Consider the following 26,616-nt stretch of genomic DNA (forward strand, 5'->3'; position numbering starts at 1 on the left):
TGTCCTATTCCTCCAAACCAGTCAAGAAGTCAGCCAGGCGGCCATGATTGCTACCTAGAAAGATAGTTCAGCGCCAACTAGGGCATTCCTACTAGAAATCCAGTTCCGTGTAATAGGGGCTTAAATACCTGAATCACACGAGGCAAGATTTGCAGTTGGACGTAAAGCAAGTGCTAGAAATTGGCTTATTGCTGTGGATGAATTCACAAATATTAATGAAGACAAATTCACCTCATTTCTGTTACTTTTTTTTTTAAAAAAAAATAATCGAGCAGCGAACGAAAATAATTATTAATGATCACTCGGAAAGCACGGGCATAAAGCCATTTTCCTCGCCCAACTTACAGATTATCTTTACGTGACTAAACTTTCACTCAGATTGCCTGTTACCACAGAGCAGAGAAGCCAGTTGCAATTAGAACACGATCTAGTCACCAAAAACCAGTCCAGCAGCCATAATTTCCAGCCAGGTAGCCAGTCTAGCACCAACTAATGCATTCCTACTGGAAATATAGTTCCGCGTGATTCGGGCTTTATTGACATTTTAACCCCTTCTCTCCTCCTCAAGATTTCTGCCAACCCCTGCAGTCAACAATTCACAGGCAACTGAGAATATATCCACGAGCCATCGTTTCCCGTTAGCCTATGTAAATTTAACATCAAATTGTTATACATTTTCTGCAGTTTCCGTACCGCAATTGTTAACGCAGGAGCCCGACCCTGTGGCCGAGTGGTTAGCACATCGCGCTGCGACGCCAAGGGTCCCGGGTTCGAATCCCGGTCGGGCTTGGTTGTTTGTGAATGTCCATTCATCAATTTCATCATTTCATCGCTCATCCCCATCTTCGCAAATTAGCCAAGAGGCACAAAACGCGAAGTAAAATAAACTAAATCAATCAATCAATCAATGTTAACGCAGGACGAAACAGAAAGCTTTCAACAATAGTAATTACGTATGCAGGCGTTACCGTGGAAATACTAATCTTATTAACTGATGGCAGTCTTTGAAAGAGACGAGTGTATACAAAGGAGTCGATTCTTATGAAAGTAAGTACATATTTACTTAGATATCTTGTCTATTCTCCATCCACTGCAAGAACGAAGTAAATGTAAACAAAAAAACACAACATTTCTGAGAAATAGCTCCTTTCCTATTTGACAGTTCTGGTGTTATTTTGCCCATGAATACATTGGTCGCAGCTGTACAGCTCATAATATAAGGCCACACAACTCTAAATCCTAAATAATTATGCAATTAAACACGCACACGCAGTTACACATGGTTTTATCACATGCATTACTGCGCTTAAGATTCAGTGAAGTGCCCAGGATTTTCGAAAGAATACTTTTTTTTAATACTAGTCAGTCCTCATTTTGCCATCTTTTACTGCCTTTGACCTTTTTATTAGGAATACTTGGCTAAAGGGAGGAGTTATGACCGACCCCCACCAACCCCTCCTTGGTCACGCCACTGGTAAGATTCTTGCTTAGCTGCCATTGAAATGAAAATTTTGGCTTTGATTTGATTTGCTTTTTGTTATTTTACTTTACTTTTCTGCCACCTTCGGCTAATCGCGACGATCAGTATGAGTGGTGATATGATGAAATTGATGAAATGACACTCACAAAGAACACCCAGGCCAAGATTCTGTGATAACCACTCCGCCACGAAGGTGGCCAAATTGCTACATGAGCCGAATTGGTAGAGCCACATATTTGTGGTGAACAAAATATCAACATTTCGGTACAAAACGGGGCACATTTCGGGATCAATAGCGATATAGAAATTGGCATTTCGGTGTTAAAATGGTGAATATCATTCTAGACTTGTACAAATTACCGTACATTTATTACACAAACTAAACTTGTCAGAGTACCTAATTTATTCCTGAGTAAAGAAGTCCATTTTTGCTTCTCAGATATTTCCAGCAGCATTAATAAGTTTTTCGCGAACTCACGATAATCCATCGGACTCTAGAAAGTGACGTGTCGGCATAAAAACAAACTCTACATATTGCGTTTAAGAGTTTTTTTGTTTTTTGTTTTTGCATTATTTCGTGACAAAACAGTTGGAAAATGCAACCTCACACCTTTAAAAACATGAAAAATGAACATTACATTCATTTATTGATTGATTGATTTGTTGTTTTAAGTCCACTTTATAGACAGATAGGATAATCGGGACTGGACCTACAGTTTAAAGTGGGATCCGAACTACTTTGTGCCTCCACCGGGTAAGGAATCCGGGACCCGTTGATTTCAAGGCAACGACGTTACCACTACGCAATCAGGGAGGCCATTTCGTGTTTCCGTCAAAAACGAAATATGCATGCCTCTTAACAATTGGGGTTTTCCCTTACAGGAAATGCTCATAACACTTCGAGATTCCAGACTACATAACTTCCTTAATTTACACCATGTCAGGAAAAAGTTCCAGGTGAAGCGTATTCAAATCTGAAACAACCCTACCCCGCTTTGCATTGTAGTTGTAAATCTTTGTCGTATTAAAAAATATAACCTGCGATTATTAGTAAGGTGTGATGGTTGGGATTGTATTGGCGCCAGAGGGCTCTGAGGAGTTGCAGATGACGTCAATGTGTAAGCGGCTTACAAGCTGTTTTGATTTCAAAGCGGCGGGCGTCAACAGATGTGTAAGCGCCAAGCTTTCGCAATACAGGGAAGGGTGCAGGGAAAGAAGACGCCTGACCAGATTGTAAATGCTACGACGGTGATCACGATTTGTTCCGACGACAAACAATAGCTGAACTTTTGCACTTTTGTCTTCCTGATTCATTAGTCAAGCAAGTTTGGTGGTGGGGGAGAGGAGTCTGAACAAAGGGTCTCAGAAATAATAATATAAAAGTTTAAATTCATACATTAATATAATATAGGTATATTCATAATATATAAATTAATTAATATTGTATTATTGTGACAGAGCTCCGTAATGGAGTGGTTAGCACAACGCGTTATGACGCCAGGGGTTCCGGGTTCGAACCTCGGCATGGGTTTATCATATCACTCATCCTCATCGTCGCGGTTAGCCAAAAGTGGAAGAAAAGCGGCGGTAAATAACAAAAATCAATCACTCAATTAGATTTTTGTTATTGCTCGCCAAAATTTGTATAAAATCAAGTGCCCTGGCAAATAAATTGTCTCCTGCGTAACCAAATGGTTAGCGCTCTCGCCTCTGGTGCGAGCGGTTCCGGGTTCGATTCCCAGTGGGAGCCTTAAAATTTCGGCGTTGACCCGCGTCGCGAGGACAGTTGGGGAGCTGCTTGAAAATAAGCAGGCTCCGGTCTCGAAAACCAGAAAACAGCGGCAATGGGACTCGATGCGCTGACCCCGTGTTACCAAACGAAAAGCCCTCTCTGGCAGGGCTCTTACACGATGGAATTTTATAAGTTTTTGGAGGAAGGAACCAGGTCTAGGTCAGAATAACTTGATCCATAAATTCTAAAGGGTTATATTGAGAAATTCGATCCTAGTTGCGTATTGTTTCATTTCAATAATGGACTTCGACCCTATTTAAACTGATCCGGAAAGAAGGTTGCTGGACCATATTGAAATTCATCCGGAAAAAAGGTCCCTGGACCGAATTGAAATTCTTTACAGATTAAAAGGCTCTTTATGGTCCAGAACCTATTTACGCTTGTTGATTTTCTCTCCTGGACTGCAATTGAATTTACTTAAAATTTCTGGAACTTTAACAACCCTGGCTAGGTCCCTAGTTATTGACATCAAAATAATTTTAAACTGGAGAGATGGCAGTGAGGAGATTGGTGATGAAATTATGATTTTTTTTTGCAGAAGTGGACCAACCGACCACTCCTCCTGAGATCCCAGTGGTGGGAGACCCCTTCAATGACATCCAGCTGTCCCTCGTCTTCCCCAAAGGCCGCCAGTTCTTTGTTCTCAACGGGAAGAAGCTGCAGCTGGTGGCGCCACTGGACAGGGACGAGGAGAACCTCTCGCATATAGTGTTTCAGGTAGGTGCCTTGCTTAGAGGTTAAGTACTTTAGAAACACCCTGTGTCCTAAGAATCGATATGGCCAATTCTGAAAGTTTGACCTGGTTTACCGCAACAATTCTTATTTATTTATATATTTATTACAAACACCGTGTACATTAATAAGATATAATATAAATAAAATACAAATGCAGGCATGCAATGTAAAATAAAAACAGAAGTTCGACCACTTGAAATTTTCAGGCAATTTCTATTTTTCCAAAAATTTCCCTTTTTACCTAAAATTGAACCTGAAAGGACAATTTTTCTTCATGTAGCAACACTGCCCCTGCCAAGCGCAGCACAGAAAGCAGGAAGGAACAAAGCAGTGTTCTTCCGCCAACGCTGTTTGGAGTGGTGGAACTAAACACCCAGGCTGTTTTTTTTGTTATTATTTTTAAATAGCCATTCGCCAATTTTTCTTCGGCTTCCTCGCCTTCCCCGCGTACAATAGGGTAGGAAACCAGATCAACACAAGGCTGCGATGGAGAACGATCAGTGATGTTCATGAACCAGTATTTAAGATCTTCACATAATTTAATTAAATTATAGTTTAGTAGCTTGTTTTAATAGTTAGCACAAAGAACAATTAGCCATGCATTAAATATAAATGCATAAAAATACATGAAAAAAGTTGGTTTACCAGTGGTAAAAGTGGTAACATTGAGAATACACTACACACTGACATATTGTTAGGCTGAGGATCGATAGACATTAAAAACCATCAAAAAAGGCAGGCAAAAAGGCACCAAAAATACAAAATAGGCAATAAAATTGATGCACATCAACATATTTTTCATCATTTTCCTGTACTAGGCACCCAAAAAACAGTTATCTTCAAAATAAGCACTTATGAGTGCAATAGGCAACAACAAACAGCAAAAAACTGGTATACTCTTTTGAGAAATGGCCTGAAATGGATTTTAAACTCAATAGCCTACATTTTTTTCTGGATGGGGAACAAAGGAAGGCATTTTAGAGCGCCCTGCAACACATGCTGTATCCTTAGCGCACAAACTCTCCTTTGCTGTTGCAGATGCATTTTTCCTCAACTACAGTGCACTCTGATTGGCCCATTACCAACAGATGCACCATGAGATAACACACAGTGATAAAATTGACGGACATGGGGAAAAGACAGAAGAGACTCTCGAAATTCAAACAATATGTGTGTATATATATATAACAGATTTTCCATAATTTTCTCATTTTAGCCACTCTATAAAAGGGGAGTTATCTTCGAAATAGGCACCATATAACTCGTGCAGTCTTCAGAAATAGCCTGAAAATAGCTTTCAAACTTAAAAAGCATTCTGGTCAAGGATGAAATAGGGCTTTATGGAAAAATTCTCAGCTGAGTACTTAGATATCAAGGGTTTTGTTGTTGGGCGAAGTGAAGTAGACACTTGACAGTGGCATATTCTGAAAATTTGACCTCGTTTACTACAATAATTCTTATTTATTGTATATTAATTAGATATAATAGAAATAAAACACCAATGCATCATGTAAGTAAAACAAAAACAGAAGTCTGGCAACCTCAAATTATTCCGCAATTTATGTATACAGTACATACAAGGAAAAAGTCTGTTTACAATCAGTAAACCAGGTAACATGGGAGAATATGTCACTGACACTAGCACAACCAGTGGCGCAGGAACGGGGGGGGGGGGGTACAGGGGTACATTGTACCCCCCTAAATTTTTGAACGGGGGTACTGTACCCCCCTAAATCCGTAAATCGAGTTGTACCCCCACCCTTGGTAATTTGACAGACGCAAGGTGCTACTGTTAAAAGAACCTATTTTCAGTTCGCCCAATAAAAAAGTGCATATTGTTTATAACTTATAAACATTATCTTCCTTACCACAGAAATTCAAAACATTCTGAACTTATTCTACTATTGAGAGACCACAAGGAAAAAAACCTTGGACGAAAAGTCCCCGTGCAGCTTTTCCTTCTTCCGTTCAGCTCGGGTCATGAGGAAGCATGGTCAACTCTCCCCTCCCCTCCACGCGGGAGTACGGTGCACAGGAGTCGCGGGTCTGCGCAGGTTGTTTTGCTTGTAGTTCCATTATACATTGTGGTTGCTACTAGTTAGTTCATTGACCTAAGTTCTTGGAAACCTCTTTAAGGAGATGAAAATTGTTTAAAATGCGTGTGGAACGATGGAATCAGATTTGCTCTCACGCTGCAGACGAATGCTCCTTTGCGTAAGGGGGGGGGTAGACTTTTCTAAAGAAATTGTCGCGTCGATTCGAAGGGTATACGAGTATGACTGATCCCATTTTCTTTTGAATATTTAAAATGGAATTTTCCAAAACGAAATACTTACACGATCGAGACGAGATACTACAGACCAACTTGGGGGGGGGGGTACACTGTACTGCTGTACCTCACCCATATTTTTCATAACTTTGTAAGGGGGTGTTCGGAAAACTATACTTAAACCTATATATTAAGATATTTTGGAATTAGCCTATCTGAGCATGAAGTGAATCTAGAATAAGTTTTAATGACTTCCAAGTGGAAACCGAAACAAAAATTAACACAAACAAGAACGAGAAGGACCTCGCCACACAGGAGTCGAGATGAGGCTGTGACAATTTTCGACTCATTTCATCGCGATATCATTCCTAGGTGAAATGAATTTTTTCCTAGACAATTAAACAAGGTGCAATTTGCGATATTATCAGAGGGGCAGAATTATTTTTACCTAAATTCAACACAAACACAACGCCATTTTAAGTTAAACCCTAAAGTCAATCTGTAAGAAAATTACATTAGTCAGATGAATGCACGAGATAAATTAAACTCACTGCAGGTTCTATTGGTAGATTTTGGATTGGATTCGCAAGGTCTTTGAGTGAGATGAGAATGTTTGATTGATTTGTTTGGTTTATTTTACTTCGCATTTCTGCCACTTTTGGCTAATCGCAAAGATGAGGATGGGCGATGATATGAAATTGATGAACACTCACATGCCCAACCTGGTACCTCTGGCGTCAAAGCGCCCTATGCCAACCCCTCCGCCACGGAGGCCGCCGAGGTGGGAATGTGTTTTGGATTTTCTTTGTAGATGCGAAAATCTTTAACTGTGACATTGAAGTTTACCTTTTCACATAAACGAGAAATTGACACACGCATGTATCTGCATTTAATACTACTACATACGAAAGGAAACCTTGGGCGGTTCTTCATATTGTCCACCAAAGATTGAAACGAAAAAACAAAACATTTTGAGCATATGCCTTTCCTTGCTTCCTCTGACATCTGAAGTATTTCGGTTTTGTATATGTAATGATAGTACTTTCAGTGCTTGAAGAGTGTCATGAGTAGAGCCCGGAAGTTTGGCAAAATGCCTCTTTTTATCTACTGCATATATTGATAATTTTTTTCCGGATATACAGTTGTACGTTTCTTATATTGTTTCGAATGTTTTGGAAGTCTTTTCATTTTGCCTATTTTGCCTATTTGGGACCCCACTGCCTATTTTTAATTATAATGCCTTTTTTTGCCTTTTTCAATGAAATTTGACATTTTTTTAAAAAAAAAATGTGTATATAAATTATTTTTCTCCCAAAAAACGTTGTTGGCATTTATTTTTCTTCCGTTTATTATGTGAATAATTTTCGCCTTATTTAAGTAATATTGAACTCACGCATGTTTCAACATTGCTGAAGGAGAAAAGTGTGAGAAAAAAGTATTTCATGCTGAGTCAGGATATTGCCTTTCGGTTAACATTTCTTGTGCATGATTGACTGCTGAAGTGGACAGGTTGATTTCGAACACAAAGAAAATATTTCTGAAATCTCCCTCTCGAACCCGAAAATTTCAGGAAGTTGCGATTGAGCTTAGTTTACCTCAGCAACCAGTCTTGACGAGATGGGGAACCTGGATATCAGCAGCTATATATTATGCTAACAACCTTGAAAAAACCAGCGAGGTGATAGATGCTCTTCCAGAAAATGAAGCGGCTTCAATTCTTGAAGTTGAAAAACTCCTGTGCTATTCAAGTTTATTTTTGCACATTATGGTGCATTGCCAGAGACAATTACAATTATAGCATCCATGAAAATCTTCGAGGAATCTATGCAGCAGATGATGGAAGTGCCAGGAGAAAAGGGGTGAGCTGTTGCGGAAAAGTGCTAACGGGTAGTGAGTGCAAATGAGGACTTGAAACAATTGAAAACAATTTGTGATATTCTAAAAGGTGAAAATGCTGTTACCAAAATGATTCCAGCTACATTAGCTTGTTATATGTATGCTCCAATAACTTCTGTCGAAGTAGAAAGATCATTTTCTATTATGAAAAACATTCTCTCTGACAGACGACTATCAATGAATGTTTAGAACTTAAAAAGCACCTTGTAGTTATGTGCAATCAAGGCGGAGAAAATTGAAATGCTCTTCCCAATTTAGATTTTAACATTTTGCCAGAAATTATAGATAAAAGTAAGCGACTTCTAAATGTGCCTTTTTTCGGTTTATTTTGCCTTTTTTTCATTTTAGTGCCTATTTACCAAATTATAAATACCTTTTTGCCTGCCTATTTTAACGAAAATAAATGCCTGAACTTCCGGGCTCTAGTCATGAGGTACAGCTAATTATATAACAAATAAATGCTTTGTCAAATGTTTCACAAATATTTCAAAGTTAGACTTCTTTACGAGTTGATCGGGAACTATCTCAACTCAGGTTTTTTTTTCTTTTTTCTTTCTTTTTTTTTTTTACAATGCCTTACAGATGTCCGAGTAAATACCAAATACATGGCTTCTAAAAGACATTGGATGTGGTACACATCTGCCATAAATTGTTTAAAGATATTTTTATGCGTAGCTATGGGAATTTAAAATTAGAATGAACTGAACTGAAGTGGAACACTATAAGTATGATATATTCATAATGTGGTTTCTATAGTCAGTGGGTGGGAGATGATTATTCCTGGTTGGGGTGGCTCAAGATCCTCCTCACCCCCTTTGATCTCAACCTGCATTAAAATGAATATATGTATCTTTATTCGCAATTTTCACATTTCGAACTCCTGATTTTCCGTTCCGTTAAATTGAAATAAGGCCAGAACGAAGTTTAGAGCTTTATATGTTTCAGAATTGTTATCTGGTTTTAAAATCTGTTTTAAAAAAAAATTCTAAGAAAAACAAAGAAAAAATAGTTATGCAAATTTTGCATTAAATAACAGGACATTCGTGTGTGCTGTTCTAAAATAGAATATTTCCCATGCCTTCACATTATACCTAACTATCAAGGACGTATTTAGGAGGGGTCCGGACACTCCCCCGAAAGACTTACCAAGAAATAAAAGTAAATAATCAAAATATAATTGTTTAGCATTTGTTATATAATCGATGGTTATTTCCGCTGAACGTATCGGAAGGCAGGGAATTTGGCTCATACGGCTTTGAAGGGTTCCAAAAGATTTATGCACACAACTAATGATAATATCCATAAAATATTAATCAGAAACTTTACTTTTCGTTAATTGGATCTAACTCCTTGTTTGTTATTCAATAAATATTCAATTATTTTTCTATTTGACATTAAATTCCTTGCCAGGGCAGTTGTTTTTATGCAAATCTTGGCGATCTTAACTACACGTAAGCTAGATAATTAATATATGCTTTTATATCTATTGTTTTACTATATTTTACCTATTTATGTAAAAACAACAATACAATATTAATTAACTTACATATTCAATTAATGTTTTAATTTAATTAAATATAATAATTATGATTATATTTATTATTATTATTATTATTATTATTATTGCAACACTTGGTTGGACCCCCGAAATGTATTTCTAGGTGCAGTAGTATTTGTGTTTATATATATATGGGAGGCTGAATTTTGTACCCCCCAAATGAAAAACGTTCCTGCGCCACTGAGCACAACGTATATCATTCTATACTTTCATTTTTGGTTTATTTTTCTTGTCAGACTTTGACCTAGAATAAATGTAAACAATCAGCACTTGCAGAAGAATAAGGAGTGCTTAAAGTCAACAAGCCTATGTATGTACTCGGCAGGTGAATGTGCACAAGCAGTCTCAATGGTTTGTTGACTTGTCCGTGAATGTATCATTTACATGGCTGCCAGCACCAACTGCCATACTAAAACTCAAGCAGTGATTGAATACAAACTTGTGTGCATTCGAGAAATCTAGCGTGAGGTTTTACAAAAGAAAGGAGATGCACTGAAAGTAGCATTTTTCTTTCAAATGTTTGTTCACTGCATCAAATGTTGGTGAAAGTAATGGGAATACAAAATGAAGGCCTGTTACAATGAATTTGCAAAAGAAACTTTGCATGAAATACTAATATTAAAAATGTGGTTCATATTTCTTTAAATTTATTAGACATTTTGACATATGTGGTTTTGTGAAGAGCAAAGAACGAATTAAATAATTTAACAGCGCATTAGAAATTACAAAACAGTCAGGATTGTAATAACAATAGATCAAAGGAATTAAGTAAACAACTCAAATCAATTGGACTGTTTAATTTAATTTGTTTTGTCTTACTTATTCTACTAGCATATTAGCAGTTAATTGGAAGATTAAAAAAATCAGTGTGAATAAAATTTTTCAAAATGAAATTAAACAATCCAAATGATTTTTGAGCTTCCATTGTTTATAGCATTTTTTTGTCTGTTGTTTCAAACACAATTGTTATGTAATTTCTAATACATTGTTATATTGCTTAGTTAATTTTTTGATTTTGACAGACACACAATTTGCAAAGATCTAACTATGTATGAGGTTAAATGCTATACAATCTAATTGAAAATTTCAAAGGGGCAGTTCAATTGAAAATATGTTTGTTTTACAATGTGTACTCGCCTGAGGATGTGTCTTTGTGTGCTACTGCATTATTCTATTGTCCATTATTAGGGCTTCTGTGTAGCCAAATGGTTAGGTTAGTGCTCTTGCCTTTGGTGCAAGCAGCCCTGGGTTCAATTCCCAGTGGGAGCCTCCAAAATTTTGACCTTGACCCAGTGTCATGAGGAAAATTGGGGAGGTATTTGAAAGGTAGAAGTAGTGGGATCTGGAGCGATTCCGAAAGCCAGAAACAAAAGCGATGGAACTCGATGAGCTGACCACGCGTCACACAATGAAAAAGCCACTCTGGCAGGCCCTGGTGTTTAGAAGACTGTTGCGTCGTGGAGTTTAGCTTAGTTTTATATACATTTTTAAGTCTTACTGAAGCTCACTCTTTTTCTTTCAGCTGACCTGCACAATTCGAGCGACAAGAAAGAAGCGAACGATTCCAGTCATTGTGAGGGTGTCGGACGTGAATGACAATGCTCCAAAGTTCATAGATGCGCCATACGAAGTCTCAGTGGCAGAGGTAGGTTAGACAATTCAAAGGTCTCTTCAGAATTTTCACTCTCTGAGGGTGGTTGGCGGAAAGGGTGTTTAGACAAATCCGCCATCAAGATTCTTGGCATGGCAGTAGCAAGGTATTTTTCAAACCCTCCAAACACGGCTTCAATTTCAAAATGTTGAATTCCTGTAATGTTATGTCTGTATATGTCCAATCAACTATATTGTCATTAAAATTATATGCATGAAATATATGATTTCACATAATTTTACTGTCTGGGGAATGCTGCAATCCTAAGGTTACCAGACATCATGATTTAGATAAAACAATACTTGTCTTTTCATCCCTGTCCTGACTTTTTCCTAGCTGCAGTTAGGATGTCAAAATTTCCCGATCTTTTTGGTAGAAGACAGTCAGGCATGTTCTTTATTGTCGTTATAAAAATCACTGTATATCATAAATAATTATATGATATTTGTGTTTATCTGGAAAACTGCATTTTTCTTGGGGGATGTGTCTATATAAAATTTTGACTGATACCAAACGTTGGAAGCGGCCCCTGCGCCCACCCAGCATCGAATGGCATGGGTACCTGGGGGAAACCCTGGGGGGTAAAGGTGCTCAGGGGCATGATGCTGATCACATCACCCCCACTCACGACCGGATCAATAAAGTGTGTGGCATTACTTCTACACCCCCTATACACCTTCATGGCGTGGTGCTAAGCACAGGGGAGCACTTTACTTTTTTGTTTTTTACCAATAATGTGTGAAGACACCAGTGAGAAGAACGGAGTGGTTCAGTATAAGTAATGGACTAAAACAGGGAAGTGTTCTTTTCCCACTGCTCTGCATAATTGCAATGGGTAAGGATGTCGAATCAACTCTTCCTAATAGACATAAGTATGATACATCATTGGAAAAGGTATGGAGGTTAAGGTTGTTCTCACGTTGTGCGATAAGGGAGACCGTGAAATTGGTGTCTCCCTTATAGCACAATGCTAGGACAACACTGAACAATAAAATAATCAAAAACCATATATTTTCCAAAGAAATTGAAGAAAATCAATTTAAATTAATTAAAATAATTTAGTTATTAAAAAAATAGAAATATCCAAAAATAAAATCAAAATCATAAATACAGATGAAAACATGAAATAAAGAAAGTTAAATCCTAGTGGAAATTCCCATACATATCCACATTAAAAATCAAAGTTCGACCTGGCAATACTGTGTGTTTACGTCATGGATTTCGACACAGGAAAGCAGCTATGGTAAGTAGTGTAAGAAAGTTTATATTATTTCAAAGAACAGGAACTTCTAAGTGAAAAATGCACAGGATAGGAGAGGAAGAGATGAAGGGCCTGTTGTTTGCTGATGACTTAGTAATATGCGGAAGCAGGGAAGAAGAATTACAGAGACAGCTTGATAGTTGGGATGAGGAAATCAGAAGAGCAGGAATGAAATTCAGTGCAGAAAAGAGCGAGGTGCTAATAGCAACAAGAAACAGAGCCAGAAACGAACCAAGAATAAAGATGGACACGGAAGAGTTGAGGGTAGTGGAGAGCTTCAAATATCTAGGAAGCATAATTGAGAGAAGTGGAAGAATGATATGATATGATATGTTGTTTTAAGTCCACTTTATGCACAGTAAGGCTAATCGGGACTGGACCTACAGTTTAAAGTGGGATCCGAACCACTTGTGCCTCCACCGGGTATCGAACTTGGGACCCCTTGATTACAAGGCGACGACGCTACCACTGAGCCATCGGGGAGGCGGCAAGTGGAAGAATAGATGAGGAGGTAAACAGAAGAGGACAAATTGGTGTTGGACTATATCAAAGTGTTCGAAGATTAATATGGAACAGGGACGTATCTATGAAATGCAAGAAGGTAATATATAACACATATACTATGTGCCACTAATTACGTATGGAGCAGAGACTTGGACAATGACAGAGAGAGACAAAAGAAAGATGCAGGCAGTGGAGATGAAATTTTTAAGGAGTATATTGGGGAAGACTAGAAGGGATAGAATAAGGAATGAGGAGATCAGACAGACAGTGGGTATGGTGAAACTTCAGGACAGGATAGATCAGGCACAGATGACATGGTTCGGACACATGAAGAGGATGGATGCAGAAAGACTACCAGTAAGAGCTTACAATTCACAAGGAGTGGGAATAAGGCCAAGGGGGAGACCAAGATGTCGGTGGAAAGAGCAGATAGCGGAGAGTGTTAGGAGAAGAGAACAAGATTGGAACACAGTGGAAAGAGAGAAGCGGTGGAAGACCAGGAAAAAATGGAGAGGCTTGACTTCTATGCCGACCCAGCCAGAGGCAGGAAACAGCGAAGGATGATGATGACCAATAATGTAACGATATATAATTTACCGATACTGATAACCGATATTCTACCAATCCGATATAAAATTCAAAATAATCCTTGAAGAACCTGAATGGTTTATTGACTCCCTTAATAGATTTGTGTCTCAGGGTACTGAAATACATATTTAGACATTTACTTTCTATAAAAAGTAGGGCATGGGGATTATCCATAAAAATTAATACAAAATGGCAGAATTTTGCACTAAATTATAAGATATGTATAGATATATTGGATCGGTAAAATAATCTGTAATTTTACCAATATGACTTTATTGTCCGATACCAATAGAGTACCGATTAATCTGTCCCATCCTACATTTTTCTAAATATTGTTAATTTGTGCAAGTCTTCTATGTTGACAACAGGTAGGTTCAACTATATGAAAATCTGATTGATTGAGTTGGTGTTTTAAGTCCACTTTATGCACAGTAAGGCTAATTGGGCCTGGACCTACAGTTTAAAGTGGGATTCGAACCACCATGCGCCTCCACCAGGTATCGAATCTGGGCCCCCTGATTACAAGGCGATGATGCTATCACTGCCCCTATATGAAAATTTTGTGGGTGGGAACATGTCTTGTAGTTCTCATGTCAATCAAATTTAGGGTTGTGCCACTCTTGCTTACATTTTCTGATGTTTATATTATTTGTTTTGCAGCTGACTCCAGTAGGCACCACAATCTTCCAGGACATCCAGGCGGAAGACAATGATGCTGGAGTAAATGGGCTGGTGGAGTATTTTGTGGTTCCTGGAAAAGATCTGGAGCTGGAGGATCAAAAAGGCGTAGCAGATGGATATGGATTCTTCTCTATCAGTTTGCCACACCAGGGGCAAGTCACGGTTAATAGGAGTTTGGATTATGAAAGAACACGAAAATATCTCGTCACTGTTGTAGCATCGGTAAGTTGTGTGTATTTTCTTTGATGTTGATGTCCATATGTATTCATAAAGAAATAATTTGTGTGAATGACACCTCAGTGCAAGTTTTTTTGTTTGTTTCTTTGTTATTTAGCGTCAGTTTTCTACCACTTTTGGCTAATTGTGATGATGAAGATGAGTGATCATATGATAAAATTCGAACCCAGGACCTCTGGCACTGTAGCGAGCCAGGTTTTTCGCTTCATTTGCACTATTGTGTATGCCCTGTTTGCCTAAATCGTCAGGTTTCGGAATGCCAGATGTTTGGTTTAGTTTTTTTGTGATCACAAATTCCAAACTGTTTCCACATAAATTTGACATAGAATTAAAAAAAAAAAAACCAACAACAAAGGTTTGTCAAAGTTTAAGTAGACTTTATGCTTAAATGTGCTAATCAGGACTGAACCTAAAGTTTAAAGTGGGATTCAAACCACACCACTGTGCATTGTGCCCCTATCGGTTGCATGCCTGCTTAGCCTTGATGAGTAGCTTTACGGACAATACTCATGCCTTAGAAATTCTGAGGAAGTGAAACAAAAACCTTAAAAGTCCAGCAAAAATTATAGGATTGCGTGCATGCATCCAATGGTGAAGCCTCAGAAGAGGCTGGGCATACCCTAATATATTTGTCTCTTACGCATTGTTTTATTACTTATAATTTCATGAAACTACGCCTAATAAAAGAAAACTAGTAAACTCCCTGTTTATGCTGAATTAAATATTCAAATTATTTTTGTCAGACAAAATTTGCAGAAAAATATGATACCAGAGGTGTAACCACGAATTTTTGTCTGGGGGGGGACAAGTACCAGGATAAACGTACCAATAATAATAATAATAATACTAACATTAATAATGCCTTTATTATTATTATATTAGTAGTAATATCAAAGACGTTATTATCCTCATAAATTACGCAAAAAGGGGGTAGAAGTCTGTGCTAAAGCATTTGTTTCGAACAAACGATTTGAAATATTTTTTCAACACCGTCAATTTCACATTAGCTAACAGTAGCGTGGCGTGGATTTTTAAAAGTGTTACCGGTTATCAGTAGGACATTTAAGGGAGACTTGGGTGCCCCCCACCTCATGCCCCCCCCCAATGTCTTCCAAGTAGTTCATATAATATTAATCTGGTACGTATGCAATTCAATACTAGATTTTGGTAAAGTTATTAATCAGGAAAAAAAATGTTGACATAAGGACTAAAGTGAAATCGCAAACATTGGTTGTTGACACAATAAGACATAATTTGATACTTACAGAAACATCGAAAGCTACTTATAGAGCAGATCAATCCGACTTTGAAAATAGTTATATGATGCTGGGATCCCGGGTTCGAAACCTAGCTTGGGCATGGGCGTTTGTGATGTCTATTCATCAATTTAATCATATCATCACTCATCCCCATCTTTGCAAATTAGCCAAAAGTGGCACAAGCGAAGCAAAATCAATCAAATCAAATCAAAAAACTTCTATGATGCTGTCATAAAGAGAAGTTTTTCATTTGAATTTGAATTTTTGGATGCATCATGGTCATGGTCCATGTTATCCACATCTGAATTCGACACTTTTTTTTCACCCGAAAATAGAGTACATGGCCAACAAAAGAGTTTCGACAACTGCACACATCCACATAACCATGGATAGTCGTTATACCATGAAACATTGAAATGTCGGTCATATCCAGCAGAGGACTTGGTTTTTAAATCGTTCAAAATAGGCTTTGGCCTCCCTTTCACCACAATTTCGATTTTTTCTGCAAAATAACGAATCGAAAGATTGCTTCAAAATATCTTCTATCGCACGATTACACACACTGTCCAGATAGGATGAACCCGCCACCTCGAAATCGGAGCAAGCTTCATTAATTAATTGACAATGCCCGAAAACAACATAAAGACGAAAGACACCAGTCACAAAACTCCCATTGCACAGTCCCTCCCACAAACCGTTGTTTACTTTTGTAACACGTGAAGCACCCTCCTTGCCCCCTCCCCTCTCAGCATCGGCCCTTCCCCAATATTTCCTTCGGAACCTGCAAGAAGTCCAGTTCTACTAATGTTGCCATCTTAGTTCTTTTGAAACCAGATTTGCCCGAATCACGAAACTTTTCGTTTCAAATAAGATGTATGTAGAGTAGATGTAGTCTTCATCTGTTTCCTAACTACTCCCACTCCCATGTTTCGCTAAATCCACTGAAATCTCATTTCTGACACCACTACTATTTCGTATATTTTACGTCCTTTGCTACCTTTAAGGCTTTCGCTTTATAGGATAATCGTGACGATGAGGATGCATGGTGAAGTATTGAAATAAAATTATTATTTCTTTGTGTATGTAATTATTAATTTTTATAATTATGTAAGTAAAATAATAACAATGAATATTGAAATAACCATTTCTTGCTGAGGATCCGAACCTGCGACACCTGACACTTCAGAACGTGCTAAGATAACAATCGGGAAATTATGCTTGTAAGTATTGTTTTCACCCAAAAACAGTTCTACCACCTCAAAAACATTGCTTCAATCCGAAATTATTGCATTCCTGCGACAATGTATGTCAATCTCAATCAGTATTATCAACAATTATCACAAATTCCTGTAACCGAAATAATATTATATGTGTGAAATATAGAATTTCAGGTTGACATTTTTAGAAGGACAGCGGACCCCTTGACCATACCCATCCCTCTCCTCTCCTTCTCGCCCATGATGTCGAAGAAGGACAAAGAGAACTTTCATAATCGCTGATATTTAGTGTAAATACAAAATATCACTTGGAAGTTTGCTTTTGCCCCAGTGTGATTTGATTTTTTTAAATTTTGATTTGGCGATTTAAGTCCACTTCATGAACAGTAATGCTAATCGGGACAGTTTAAAGTTGGATCCGAACCACTTGTGCCTCCACCGGGTATCGAACCTGGAATCCCTTGATTATAAGGCGGCGACGCTACCACTGCGCCATCGTTCCCCAGTGTGACTGGACACCTTCAGAGTAAGATAGACCCGATTAGGCGACTTAGCTCTTTTCTGTCAATTGAATATGGCAACACTGGTATGTTTCCGGTAAGGATCACCGGCAACTGCGCCGGCTAAACAGGCATGCCAAAAACCCGCCTCCTCCTCCCGCGATCAGTCTTTGCCACAACGCGAAGTCTTCCTTGCATGGGCTCGGGGCCCTTTCCTCATGTTGCCTGTGGAGGGTACCGGATCAGTCCTCCTCTTCGCTTTTGCCAGTGTCAGAAAAAATGTCAGTCTGCAATGTTTACTTTATGACAATATTACCAGTTTATGTACGTAATAATATTTTAAGACGGGTTCTTCAATTCTTTATATTTTGGTGTTACCTGCGGTAACAGCGGCTACTTGCACGCCACGCCTCTGTTAGCTAATAATGGAAATCAAACACACAAACTGTATTTTTGAATGGCAGAAAATGAATGATAAATGCATTACGAAGATACATGTGTAACTTTCATGTACAACATATGTTTTACACATGGAGCGACATATAATAAGAAAATACATATGCAACAAGCTAACACTAAATTGTGAACGTATTCAAAGCTTATTCAATACAAATATACAACACATATTTTTTAAATACAGTACATTACATTACAGAAAAGAAGTAGATTGGAAGCGAAGCGAGCAAGAATATTTTTAGATCCAATTTTTGCAATTGAAAACAAGATTGATGTAATAGGGCATGAATAATTTCGCTGGACGCCATGGCATTCTCTCTTTTACAACTTTTTTTTAAATCATCCGGCACCCATGGCCGACTCCCGCTGTTCCTAGCTACAGCTCTGAACTTGACGAAAACGAGAAGAGCAGATAATGGGAGCGAAGCAAGCAAGATAATTTTACAAAATGTATTTTTATTTTCACAAAATTTGAAATCGAAGGGGTAAATTGCTCCTCTGTGCCCCCCTCCCTGCAGGTGCCCTTGTTCGTCAATGTTTGTCCCCCTTGCTCCCCTAGAATTGACTTCGGTCGAAGGTTGGGGGGGACAATGACCCCCCTGCCCCCTTGTAGTTGCATCATTATATAATAGAGACATATTAAAGCAATATATGTTTACTTTAGATACTTTAGGCTCACTGCCATTGTTAGTGTACTGAACCTTATTCTGCACAGTTTATCTGCTCGACTAACCTTGTATTAATGCAAATACCACCCCCCTATCCAAACTGATTCTAAAGGCATAAGAGTTGATATTTCATTTCAACGCTATCGCCGCGATCACCCACAGGTAGGTAGAAAAACTATACATAATAACCAAAACTAAAAATCAATAACAAGTCAATCAAACTATGAGGGGCAGTCAAATGAAAACTGAACACCCACCATAAAACACATTCCTTGTAAAAGTTGGCAACACTGTTGTTACGTATCGATACTGCCATCTGTAGGGTAGGAGAAATGCATAGTGAAAACGCACAGGTCCACACAGTTGCTTCGTCATTGCTCAGGAGGTGAGCGTAGTGAAAAGTGTGTTCGTCCAGCATTGGAAATGGAGGCAAGCAAAGAAGAGCAGAGAGGTGTGGTTCATTTCTTGGTGGCTGAGGGTGCTGGAACACGAAAAATTCATCGTCGCATGTCTGCAGTGTATGGCGAACACTGCATGTCCCTGACAAGTGTGCAAGAGTGGCAGAAGAGATTCCGCAAAGGACGCACATCACTGCAAAACGATCCGCGCCCGGCACAGGCCCATCGAGCCATTACGTCTGATGTGATTGCGAGGATCGATGGTCTGATCCGGGAAGACCGACGAATCACAGAGGAAGAAATTCGTGTTCAGGTACCATTAGTCATGGCTCTGTGCATGCCATTATCAAAGATAACCTGCAGTTCCAAAAAATTTGCACAGTGGGTTCCGCATCAACTGATGGAGGGACAAAAGATTGACAGAATGACTGCATGTCTGAGTCATTTGCAGTGGTACCACGAGGAAGAGTATGCGTTTCTGTCACGTATCGTCACAGGGAACGAAACGTGGTGTCACCATTTTGAGCCCGAGAGCAAATGGCAAAGCCAACAATGGAAACACGTCGATTCTCCCCCGCCAAAGAAATCCAAAGCTGTCCATACGAGTTCCGGTAAGGTCATGATGAGCTTCTTCTTCAACTGCAAGGGCTCTCTGCTTGTCGACTTCCTAGAGCGTGGAGCCACAATCAATGTGCAGCGCTGTGCAGACATGTTGCAGAAACTGCGACGTGCCATAAAGTCAAAACACCCTGGAATGCTGTTGGACGGTATCATCCTTTTGCATGATAATGCCCGTCCCCATACTGCCAATCTGGTGAGGGATAAGCTTCAGACATTTGGCTGGGAAATGCTTGAACATCCTCTGTACAGCCCCGATATTTCCCCTTGAGACTTCCACATTCTTGGTGACCTGAAGAAAGACATTCGTGGACGTCGGTTTCATTCAGATGAGGAAGTGCAACAGTGGGTGAGGTTGTGGATCCGTCAGCGACCTACCTCTTTCTACAAGACTGGAATTGATCGTCTCGACTCCCAGTGGGATAAATGTCTTAACACTTGTGGCAATTACTTTTGAATAAAACAAACTCCATTGTCACTTTGTAGCGGGTGTTCGGTTTTCATTTGACTGCCCCTCATATATGATCCCCCCTATTTTTGTGTGAAGATATATAGAATTGGTATAAAATTTTGTCCCCCCCAAAAATTCCCATGATGCAAGCACATCATGTAACCCCCCTGTTGGCACCCCTGGCGATAAATATTGCAAATGTCCATCCCTGCCTGGAACTTAATCTGTATCTTCAGCGAGACCCTTCTCAGAGGGCCTCAGCTGGTCCCAAAACATTCTATGTAGACTATGCGGGGAAAATATAATTTCAGGGGCATGTTTGACTGTAATGGACACATTGAGGCCGGCCTCAGCGTCCCAAAGAGGGCTGAACATGCACGAGCACGTGATGAAACATTGGAAGCACTAAGGAAACACAGAGCGGCACAGACCTTGTTGCTTCTTATTCTAGGGAAAATTCAGAGAGGGTCGGGTGCAGGGCACACCCAGGTGCTAACAAGTTGCGAAAATGGGTTGCCATTATTAGAATTCTAACCTAAAATAATACCAGTTTGGTTTTTATGTTTTAATTTTAGAGCTTTCAATTTTTTTGTAAAACCGGTTTTCGCAAAGTGTTAGCAGCTGAATGTGCCTCACTAATCACAATTCAAAGAGGGAAAGTACCAGGTGGTTATAATTAAAGTGACGGTGTTCAGAGTGGTACAGCACGGGCTGTAATGAGAGTAGCAGTCTGAAACTTCGTAGATATGCTAATGAAGCAATGCGCTCGCGAATTATGCCAAAAAAATAGTTCCAATTCTCGCCACCAGGATAAAAACGGCGCTGTAAGCAGTCAAAACGTGGAATTTTCCATAACTCTGACGTCAAAGTCGGTGAAATTGCCTAACCATTGTGTGAGCTCCCTGGTTGTTGTTAATGACGCTTGTTGCTTTTTCCTTTAGTAATGTTCATGTAATTCGAATAGTGAAATTGTAGCGATATTTTATTACAAAGAGTATTGTTTTCTGCGATTTATAGTGTTTTTCCTGTAACTATACCAAGTTTTGACTGCTTACAGCGCCATTTTTTACCCTGGTGGCGAGAATTGGAACTATTTTTTTTTTCATAATTCGCGAGCGCATTGCTTCATTAGCATATCTACGAAGTTTCAGACTGCTACTCTCATTACAGCCCGTGCTGTACCACTCTGAACACCGTCACTTTAATTATAACCACCTGATATTTTATTACTTTGTGGAGGGGGAAAATATTAATTGCCATACTCCGTGTTGGTATTGTATTGAGTAACATACATAGTAACATAACTGAAAATGCGCTACTTTTAAAAGGGGGTGAAGTACACATGCAAATGTATAGAGAAACATTGCATCATTTTATAAATTGCATTATATTTTTAAAATAGTCGCATGCTGAAGAAGAATTGCATGATTGAAAGAGTTAGAAAATAAATAATTGATTGATAGATTTAGTTTATTTTACTTGGCTTCTCTACATTTTTGGCTAATTGCAAAGATGAGGGTGAACGATGATGTGATGACATTGATGAAGGGACATTCACCAAGAATGCATATTCCCAGGCGGAGATTTGAACCCGAGGCTCCTTTTTCATTGGGCGATGTGCAGTTAGTATATCAAGTCCCATCACCGCTGTTTTCTGGCTTTCGAGATTGGAGCATCTGCATTTAGTTGAACAGATATGCTAACAGTTCAGATATGCTAATCAAGACTAGACAAGTGGAGTCCGAACCACTGTCAATATGCCTCCACTGTGAATCGAACCCTTGATTACAAGGTGACAGTATTAATCGCTATGATATTCTTTCTTTTCAATCCCTGTCCAAACATTTTTCGAACAACAGTCCATAAGATTCATGAAATATGATATCTTTTATTTTCTATGGGTTATATTTTGCAAATTTTAACACACACTTGCTCTAATGATTTTTTTGCCCTCTGAAAGCCTAAAACATGCAGAAAATTTCTGGCAAATGAAAATTCAATATCTCTAAGCATGCCTACCACACCAGCAAGTCTACAAATGGGGGATGAAGTTTGACAGTGACCTCAGTTGGCACGCATATTGGCAGGAAGACCTTTGCAATGGGTCGGTCATAAGTGACTGCATGTGCATCCCAAAGATCCCAAAGGCACGAATCAATAGGAGCCTTTCCCAACTGCCAGGTTTTTGGGTACATAATATTTTTTAAGACTCAACTGTTCTTTTATCTCTATGTTTAACAGGGTTGAGAATATTTTTTTAAAATTCTGATTTAAGTCCACTTTTGCTCACGATAGGCTAATCGGAACTGGACCTACAGTTTAATTTGGATCCGAACCACTCTGCAAGATGCCTCAAACGAGGATCAAACCCCTGAGAATTGGGTTTTATTTCATTCTTTATTCATTTTACTCCTTATATCTGATTCTTCAATTCGCCTACAAAAACTGGCATGCATGTATTTACTTATTCCTTATTTCCAGGACCGTTCAAGGAATTCTGCAGAAAGATTCTCCAGTACCACTACGCTTACTGTAAACATAAAAGATGATGACGACCAAGATCCATCATTTAGGTATAAGGGCTGCATGTTGTTGGATGGAGTGTGTATTAATCCAGAATATACAGCTTCGGTAAGCATATTATTATTATTATTACTGCACTAATATATATGAGTATCAGGCACGTGTATAGAAATATGTTTTGGGCAGGGACTCCAAACAAAGTGCCTCAGAAATAATAATAACTAACTAACTCTCTAGCCTTCTTAAACCCGAAGGTTCATGGCTGCAGCAACACAGGCCTTCCATCTGTCCCTATCTTGAGCAAGATCTATATACTCTTTTCCATCCCTACCGATTTCCTTTAGGTCCATCTCGACGTTGTCCCTCCATCTTCGTCTTGGCCTTCCTACAGGTCTCTTGCCATCTGGTTTCCCAACAAGAATCCTGTAAACTCCTCTTTCCTCTCCCATTCGTGCCACATGGCCTGCCCACCTAAGTCTTCTTGATTTAATTATTCTAATAATATCTGGACACGAATACAAATTATGTAGTTCTAAATTATGTAACCTTCTCCACTCACCTGTCTCCTCATCCCTTTTAGGTCCAAAGATTATCCTTAGGATCTTATTTTCAAATACTCTCAATTTATGTTCCTCTTTCAATCTAAGGGACCAAGTTTCACACCCATATAATACTACAGGCAAAATTACGGTTTTGCATATTTTAACTTTTAGTTTCTTAGATATTAAACGAGAAGACAAAAGTTTATGAAGAGAGAAGTAACATGCATTTCCTGAATTAAGCCTACTTTTTATTTCCTCTTTAATATCATTTTCATTTGTTAATATTACTCCTAAGTATTTGAATTTGGAAACTGGTTCAAACGAGTTGTTATCAATAATTAGATTTTGATTATTACCTAACACTTGGTTTCGGCCTGTAAGCATATATTTAGTTTTCTCTGTGCTAACTTCCAAACCTATCTCTTTAGCAGTTTTGAAAAATATTTTAGCATTATTCTTAATCGTATTTATATCATCCCCCAGTAAGTCTACATCATCTGCATATGCTAACAACTGAGTCACACCATTTAATTTTAGTCCTTCTTTAGTTTCTTTTACCTTCCTTACAGCATATTCTAAGGCAAAATTAAAGAGCAATGGAGATAATGCATCTCCTTGTTTTAACCCATCGTGAATTATAAATTTGTCAGACATATTATTACCCACACGAATTTTACTTTCTGTTTCACTGGTGCATATTTTTATATGAAATAATAATAAAATAATGTTTTAATTAATATAATTTATAGATCTATTCATAATATTTAATATTGTATTATTATTGCATGAATAGGTAAGATGGTGATATGAGAATAGAGATATAACAACACATACTCATTTTCTAAGCTTACATTCAGTCAAGATCGCCAAAATTTGCATAAAAACAAGTGTCCTGACAAGGAAATTAATGTCAAAAAGATAAAGAATTAAATACTTATTGAATAACAGAAATGTATGTTAGATCCAGTTAATGAAAAGTAAAGTTACTGATTAATATTTTATGCATATTATTGTAAGTAGTGGTGTGCATAAATCTTTGTAGCCGTTGTCATTAAAGTCTGTATGATCCTAATATAATCCTTGCCTTCCACTAAGTTTGGTGGAAATGAATAACCATCAATTATACAACAAATGCTAAACTACCCAGCTGGAAATTTTTCCAATTGATTCCGATAGCCAATATGAGTTTTTACACACACTATAGGAACCGATTGATCAATTGTAATGAATTGGTTTCTATTGGAAAGTATTTTATTGTTTTCAATATATTCCTTATGAAAAATTATTATCTACAGAACTGTAAATGCAATCATATAAAACATTTAAAATAAATCTCTGGTAAAGTATGTGGAATTTGTAGCTTAGAAAAAAGCTTTCACATACAAACATTTTTCAAATATATGAACGTCTTTAACTTAGTAGCTTCATTGTGTTTAACACACTTATAGAAAATCGAAAAACATGCTGCTTCAGTCATAAATTGATATGTTGCTCTTCTTTATACATGCAAAAACAGCAAAAAAATTAGGTTAAACAAAGAATCTGACCCACAACACTTGAAAAGGTGATGAACAAACAAAACACTGTCGACATCAACTTAGTTCATCAAAAGATTGCTCATTTTTCCAATTGCATTACATACACATAAGATTAACCATGGAAATTCCACATCGAAAAAAACAAGAACTAATCTGAACATTTATTCCAACTACTAGCTGCTTTAAGGTCGAGTTGGTTCTTAAGAAATAATTCTTCTTAGGAATTTATTAAGATAAATCTGACCTCAGTAGTATGCATAGAATTCAGAAGACATTCAGATCAAGTGTTTTGTTTTTCCAAAGAACGTCTAAATTACAGGAAATGTGGTGTCAAGGGAGGTGCTGGACCCGACAAATTTGTATGTATGCAATGTGCGCGCACCTTTACCTCCGAACAATTGATTGATTGATTCGTTCTATTTTACTTCGCTTCTTGTGCCACTTTTGACTAATTTGCAAAGATGAGAATAAGTGATGATATGATGAAATTGATGAATGGACACTCACAAACATCCATGCCCAGTCAGGATTTGAACCCGAAACCCCTGGCATCGTAGCACGATGAGCGAACCACTCTGCCACGGGAGTTGGCCTATGAACAATTGTTCCTGCATTTAAGACAAAACTTTTTAGCAACAACAGTCTGAAGTTCTTAGTTTTTATTATTTCTCTCTCTCTCTCTTTCTAGTAATTTACAATTCAGTACAGAAAATAAGTAAAATGCGACTGAAACGAGCAAAAAAAAATTTCTGATCCAAATTTTTGCAAACTGAAAACAATATTGATTTAATAGGGCACAAAAAATTTCATGGCGCGCCATGGCATTCTCTTTACATTTTTTTCATTTAGATTGTTTGGGGCCAATGGCAAACTCCTGGCAAAATATTAAATTGAGTGGGCAATTACCCCTCTGTGCCCAACTGCAGGTTCTCTTGGTCGTCTGGAAGAAATAATGCAAGAAAGACGTAAAAACTAATACCATCTTGAGTGTCCTTTTGTCCTGCAACTCTTAGATTCAGCTAGCCTTGCTTTCTTTTACTTAAATGTTTGCCCCCCCCCCCCAGAATTGATTTCCGTCCACTGCATCCTCTTAACCCATAGTTGATTTGAACTTTCATCAGCTTGAAAATATAATATCCTTTAATAACGGCAATAAGATTCCGCTACACTAAACTTCTAGGTGAAAGCATAATATAGGTGAATGGACATCTGGAAAACTTAGAAAATGAATGTCAATCTGGAAGCATATATTTCACAGGTATCATTTGATTTCAGTTACAGTAATTTACAAAAATTATTATAATGGGGATGTGGGAATGCAATAATTTCAAATTCAAGCGGTGTTTTTTTTTTTTGGGAGCAACACTATTATCAGGGTGATATAACCTTGCTTGTCCCTCCGTGGGAAAAAAAATCTGCGGACGTTCATGATTAGTGGGGGGGAGCAATTTTTTTAATATCTTGTTTAGAAACTGAAATGTTCACAGTACCCCTTTTTAGGTGCGCAACATAATCTTGCACTGCATGAAAACAAATTGGCTAGAACAAGTGAAGGTGTTTCAAACTCCCCACAGGTTACACAGTGAAGGAACTGAAGAGCTTGCTGAAATATTTCTCTTCTACTAGTAAATTGTAAAGTTTGTAGTTTCTATAATTAATGAATACAATTCCACAAGCCATGCTACTTAGTACATATTGATGCTTTTCTATTCATCTTGTGTCAAACAACCTGAGAATGTTACAGTGTTTCCCTGTTTTTTTTGCACTGCATTTTTAAAAACCAATTTAAGAAAA

The 26,616-nt window shown here is 38.1% G+C and overlaps 1 protein-coding gene across 1 annotated transcript in view; it reads left to right on the forward strand.

Moving 5' to 3' along the window:
• The window catches only part of Cad99C (cadherin 99C), a 187,935-nt gene that overhangs the window by 104,560 nt on the left and 56,759 nt on the right, over positions 1-26,616 (forward strand). The window contains exons 4-7 of the mRNA XM_083142085.1: positions 3,811-3,989; positions 11,253-11,375; positions 14,395-14,637; positions 22,701-22,850. Of these exons, the coding sequence (XP_082998211.1) occupies positions 3,811-3,989; positions 11,253-11,375; positions 14,395-14,637; positions 22,701-22,850 (695 nt within the window). The remainder of the gene's footprint in view (positions 1-3,810; positions 3,990-11,252; positions 11,376-14,394; positions 14,638-22,700; positions 22,851-26,616) is intronic.

The sequence above is a fragment of the Lepisma saccharinum genome, chromosome 20 (assembly GCF_977018435.1).
Source record: "Lepisma saccharinum chromosome 20, izLepSacc3.1, whole genome shotgun sequence".
Classification (NCBI taxonomy): Eukaryota; Metazoa; Arthropoda; class Insecta; order Zygentoma; family Lepismatidae; genus Lepisma; species Lepisma saccharinum.